Source organism: Tasmannia lanceolata, unplaced genomic scaffold, assembly GCF_043159265.1.
Source record: "Tasmannia lanceolata isolate RefF3 unplaced genomic scaffold, GAP_Taslan_0.1 ptg000008l, whole genome shotgun sequence".
Lineage (NCBI taxonomy): Eukaryota > Viridiplantae > Streptophyta > Magnoliopsida > Canellales > Winteraceae > Tasmannia > Tasmannia lanceolata.
This window is the reverse complement of record NW_027518685.1, coordinates 39,919,399-39,925,398: the sequence shown is the minus strand read 5'-3', so window position 1 is coordinate 39,925,398 and position 6,000 is coordinate 39,919,399. Positions and strand designations below refer to the sequence as shown.

Genomic DNA, 6,000 nt, shown 5'->3' with positions numbered 1-6,000 from the left:
TATATCCCGAGAACCCATCCATAAAGGATAACAGAGCCTCCAGCAGTATTATCCACCAAGAGATCAATGTTCGGCAATGGGAAATCGTCTTTTGGACTTGCTTTGTTCAGGTCCCGAAAATCAACGCACATTCGAACCTTCCCATCCTTTTTGGGCACTAGTACTATATTAGCGAACCATTCAGGGTATTCAACCACATGGATGAATTTCACCTCTAGAAGTTTCTTGACTTCTTCATAAACTTTCAACTCCCATTCTGTCTTGAGTTTTCAGAGTTTCTGCTTCTTTTGCTTGATGCCAGGGATTAAAGGTAATCAATGCTGAATAATCTCCTCATTCAACCCCGGCATGTCATCGTAAGACCAAGCGAAAACCTCCTTGAACTCTTTAAGTAAGGCGATTAATTCTTCGCGCTCTTCAGGAGATAAAGTTTTGCCAATCTTTATTTCCCGAATCAAAGTTTCATCACCTATATTCACGGTTTCAACTTCCTCTTCGAGTGGTTTTGCTAGGCGACTCCCCTCCTGTTGAATCAGATGTTTGATTTCAAGGGGAGGTTCGTCGGCATCCTCATCAGAGGGGGAGTCATGATTATTATTATTATTATCAGATTTTAAAGCAGATTCAGTAGAAGAAATAGAAACAGGAAAGTACAATGAAGAGTCTTTTATTTCATTGAAAGTTGAATTGAATACATCAGATGATGAATAGCCCACATCAGGCTTTACAGACTCTGGAATTGTATTTACAAACTTAGAAACAGACATGTTGACATCAGTGTCAACATACTCAGAAATATGTACATGAGAAACATCAAGTACATCAGCAGAAATATCTTCAAACTCGACCTCACTAGCAGGAGACACATCACCGACTCCACGGATTGACTTGACCTCTACAGTACCTGCATCAAAAGAAGAGTTAGAAATGACAGACTCTGTACCTGACTTGGAAACAGACTCATACTTAGACCTTACTGACTCTTTTGAAGAAGTATGACCATACTAAAAGGTAACCTGAGGTAGGACCTGAGAGGTCCAGTTAATCAAAGGTCCCTCCGTCGGGGTGATAAGATGTGTCGGGTTCAGAATTACTGTGCTCTTGTCAATAACGGCTACAATCTGTGTCCCGTCCTCAAAAAGTGAGTTCAGAAATTCTGGCACCATGTAGTCAGCCCAATCTGTCTCTGACTCTATCTCTGCAATCCGGCTTATCATTTGGTAGCTTGAGGTCGAAGAAAATTTCAAACCCTGGTAACCTCTGCCTAGTCGACTCATCAACCCAGGCCTCAGCGAAACCGCAGAATGGAACATCTGCTCCCTCCTTGCGAAAATGACCATTCATTGTCAAATTCAGAGGTCCCATAGGCAAGTCTAAGCCACGGCGACGACATTCGGCCCACTTTAGCATATAACGCTTCATCTCCATGATCTCCTTCTTGGTGGGTTTGTATCCTAACCCAAACAGGCCATTGAAGGTCTTGAGCATTGGGAACTCAATCATACCTTGATGATATTTGCCCAACCCGGCACCTGGTATATATCCTTGTTTGCGAATCATCTTGACAACTTTGGAATGGGTGCTACTTAAGAAGAAGATCTCTTCATTTATCGCCTCCTCCATAGTGATAGCAGTCACCTCTAGCGAAAAGCCAGTTAAGCTTATATCATCTGCTTTGCCAACAACCAACTCCTAGGAAATCTCGCCTATTTCCAAATCAGGGTCGCCTTTAACAGTGACCACCCTGTTATTTCGAATAAACTTCAGCTTCTGATGCAGCGTGGACGGTATGACCCCAACCTTGTGCAACCATGGGCGACCAAGCAGCAACAAGAAAGATGCTTTGATATCAAGGGCCTGGAATTCTATTTCAAATTCCTCACCGCCTATTTGGATTTCTGTCACCGAAGTCCCGATGACATCACGAAGGGTTCCATCATAGGCTAGAATGCCTTGCTCAGAGGGGACAAAGTTCTCTGGCCTGAATCCAAGGGTAGTTGCTGCGCTCAATGGGCAAACATTCAGAGCAGACCCATTGTCTACTAATACCTCTGGAACTTTCTTCTTATTGCAAATTAAGGTGATTTTGAGGGGTTTAGTATGGTCTCTACCCTCAGGAGGAAGGTCTTCATCTGTGAAGGACAAAACCTTAGATGTTCTAGCCGGGGTGACCAAGCTCACCAACTCATCGGGTGTAACATCAACAGATACTTGTGCGGCATTTAACTCCCTGAGTATTACTTTCCTATGCTTGGAAGAAGACATGAGCAGGCCACATATGGAAACATGAGCAGGCCCCATATGGAAATATTCGCTTGGGTCTTCTTTAACTGCTTTAACAAATTATCCTCCTCCTCCTCCGCAACGGGCTTATTCAGCCTCTGATTCCCTGCAGCCCTTGCTATTTCTGGTGGGTTCTCTGCACTCAACTCTGGAGGCTTGAATACACGACCACCCCTTGTGACGTGTTGAAGCTCATCACACTGGTCATTAAGGAACAACAAATCATCATCCTCGATTTTCAGTACATATGGTGTTTTGTTCATCTGCTCTTCTTCAACGTCTTCACAACGAAGTATATAAGATCGAGAAGAAGACTCTGCAAAATCACCATCAGCTAGGGAAAGGACATAAGGCTTTTCCCTCGTCAATTCTTCGATCTCCTCATCATCCAACCTCAGCACATAGGGTTTATCGGATGTTATAGTACAAGTGAGAGTCGAAGGGTCAAGAAGAGATTCATTGACAAAAATAGCATTGGTAACAGGCGGAGGAATAGTACGATGATTTGGGAGGGGGTTTTGAGTAGTACTTGGTCGCTCCACTTCCAAATTTTTATTATCTATCATTTTCTGAATAGCATACTTCAGAGCTAGGCATCTTTCTGTCAGATGACCCGAATTCCGATGATATTCGCAGTATTGGTCTAATCTCCAATACTTAGGCAATGGATCTGGTACTGGCCTGATATCAGGAAGCTTTATCTTCTTATCCCTAATTAGTTTCTTCAAAATAACAGGGTAGGGATAAGGAAGCGGATCAAATTGCTTAGGTGCCTGCCTCTCTACCGGTCTTGACACCTCAGTTACTGCTCTTGCCACTGGTCTGACATAGTTCACACTATTCACCTCCTTCTGTATAACCATCGGCCGCTTGCCTTCTCTGACATCAGATGATGATGGTCTCGGCCTCAAACCTTTGCCGATGGCATCCTCAGTTTGCGTTCCTGTTTGAATCAAATGATCGTAATTAGGATAATGTTGGAGCAAATTTGATCCTTTTCTGATAACCTCTGATTTAACTGGGCAGATTTGCTCCTCCAGCGCCTGATAAATGAGGTAAAGGTCTCTCAAATTTTTCATACATTTCCTTCTCCCTATTGATCCTAGGGATACAATACTCTTCGGCATATTGTTCATCATCCATGTCAACTTCTAACGGTGAAATAGTAGGTCTGTTCAACTCTGGAGATGCAACACGAGGAGGTTGATGAAATGTTAGTAAGCTGGACAATATAAAGAACAAAGGATACAAAACCACTAGGCATTAATATCAACTCCTGATAATGGTTATATCAATAATAACCACCAAACACTTGCATTACAGTTTTTTTTTCTTAAAAAAAACGATCATTCTCCTCACATAACTATCACTGACTCATTCAATTAGAAGAGAATAGAATGTATTAAGTTAAACCATAACCGAAGCCCAAATAAGAAAGCCATCTGATTTCTCCTAAATGAATTATATCTTTGAGATTTATAACATGAGACACGTTTAAATTAGTCCACGAGCACCTGAACAGGGAATTAAAAGAATCCTCTTTTTATCTATTATGACATTAGACATTCTAAAGTCACGGCTCATTTAGCAACAACATGAAATGTAAGTGGATAAGCTGACTTTACAAAACATGGACTAAACCATTCACAAAACAGGAACAGAACTGAAAATAGATTTGTATTATGCAAAAACATAGTAAATCGTGGACTGAATTGTGCATAAAACAGGGGCTGAATTGTGCATAAAACAGGGGCTGTTTTGTGCGAAAAACTGGGGCTAAATTGTGGACTGAAATGTGCATAAAACAGGGGCTGAATTGTGCAAAAAACTGGGGCTAAATTGTGGACTGAAATGTGCATAAAACAGGGGCTGAATTGTGCAAAAAACTGGGGCTGTCTTTTGGTTTTCTAAAGTACTGATAGTTACAGGAAATGCAGAGACAACACTAGTTATCAAAGGAAAGTCAAAATCTGACGAGAGGAAAATACTGATTGCTGACTTTTGCAGGGGGGCTTGCTGGCAACCATGCCCTTTCATCTTAACTTAAACAGATGCGGAGACAAGTTAGGAAAGCTACGGATAATACCCAATCTGCTCAGACCGAAATCAGCAAGCAAAGTTTTGCCCTCAATATGATAGTGTCATAATATTGAATTCGACACACAAGAAGATGTTATGGGAAACTATCATACACTTATCTATATTTATTTCATGAACTTAATCAACCATCAGTATTTTCAAACATCGGCCCATATCATTTCTAAGTTATGCTAACCATCAAAAGCAATACAAGTTCATTCAATGGAATTATCAAGGTAAAAATAGTAAGTGTCACACACCTGTTAAAGAAATTTTTTTTTTAACTTAATGAATGATATAAATCTTTTTTTTTTATAGTCTATAGAAAATATCTCATCAGATACTACAATGATATCCTCGACAAGTAAACAACACGAAAAGGAAAGAGCTCTACATACAGTTCTTTCAAGCATTATATTGACAACCATTCAGGGTCTACTTCTAAGACCCCTTTATAAGGAATGTAATGTATAGTATATGACTCACGTAATGCAGTTACAGATTCATAAACATACATAATTTCAAGAATTCTAAATATCAAATGAAAGTCCATGAGAGAAATAAAAGCATAAGCAGCAGCCCTAACTTGTTGTCCTTATGTTAAATCAAAATTTTGTTTTCCTCCAATACTACAATAAGAGCATATGTCTGCAGCAAACATATTCCCATTTGTCTCCAACATTTTCATATATCACCTATGATTCTTGAATTGAAAGAACTATGAAAAATAACTTGGCATTATGACATTGAGCGTCAGGATAAGGCAAAACACACATTATTTTTTTCAAGTTAAAATCATTTACCAAAGTAAGCCTACTTCCATCATTAATAAAAATCTGCTTTGAGGACATAAACCATTATGCATACAGATATTGATGTCATCCTTACAAAGATGCCATGGTCAGTAGTTAGTGAAGTCCTCAACAAAAAAAAAATCATATTTTTCAAGAAACCTCTCAAATATTTCAATGACACCTTCCAAATCTCTCTTTGTCAATTAAACATGATGATATATGATGCATGTAATACTGGCATAAATTTCCTATAATGACTAAATATAAATGAAGGTTCACGTAAAGCCATCATCAGCTATTCAATTTTCGGATTTTTCTACACAAAATTTTCTAACTGATTCTCACACATTCAAATATCAATTAAGGACAATGAGATCAATAGTAGACTACAACCAATGATGGACTGACTGCTATACTCATGATATTATTCAATCAACAAGGAAACGTACATATAGAATTTGTCACACACTAAAATTAATGTAGAAACTATCAAAACAGTAGTATAAATCAATAAGGCTACTCATGTTCTCAGGTTACTAAAATAAGTCAATTTAACACATATTTCTAAAAAAAATAAAAATAAAACTATGTGTGCTTTCCACTACAAATCATCTATAACCAGAGCTTCATAAAAGGAGTCTTCCTCATTGACCTATTTTAATAAAATCCTACAGGACAGAGGCTTTGAACCAATCATGACACTATAAGATCAACCTTATAACTACAAGAGCATGATGATATTTTCAAGATTAACATTCCAGACTATCTGCTACTAAAAGTTTCGGCAACTCTACTTCTTCTATTTTTTTCAAACACTATCCATAAAACCTTCATAAAAAGAACT

The 6,000-nt window shown here is 38.8% G+C and overlaps 2 protein-coding genes across 2 annotated transcripts; both read right to left on the bottom strand.

Moving 5' to 3' along the window:
* Positions 1-659: 659 nt before the first annotated feature.
* LOC143883617 (uncharacterized) lies at positions 660-3,463 on the bottom strand. The gene is made up of 2 exons (XM_077386960.1): positions 1,017-3,463; positions 660-904 (listed from the first exon to the last, which is right to left on the bottom strand). Exon 1 carries the CDS (start codon positions 3,420-3,422, stop codon positions 2,238-2,240), a length of 1,185 nt encoding a protein of 394 aa, XP_077243075.1. The 5' UTR covers positions 3,423-3,463; the 3' UTR covers positions 660-904; positions 1,017-2,237.
* Positions 1,693-2,189, bottom strand: LOC143882971 (uncharacterized). Its single transcript, XM_077386344.1, has 2 exons — positions 2,186-2,189; positions 1,693-2,132 (listed from the first exon to the last, which is right to left on the bottom strand). Exons 1-2 carry the CDS (start codon positions 2,187-2,189, stop codon positions 1,693-1,695), a joined length of 444 nt encoding a protein of 147 aa, XP_077242459.1.
* Positions 3,464-6,000: the final 2,537 nt, after the last annotated feature.

Coding starts and splice junctions, on each gene's coding strand:
- LOC143883617 (XM_077386960.1), bottom strand. CDS start 3,422: ATGATGAACAATATGCCGAAGAGTATTGTATCCCTAGGATCAATAGGG.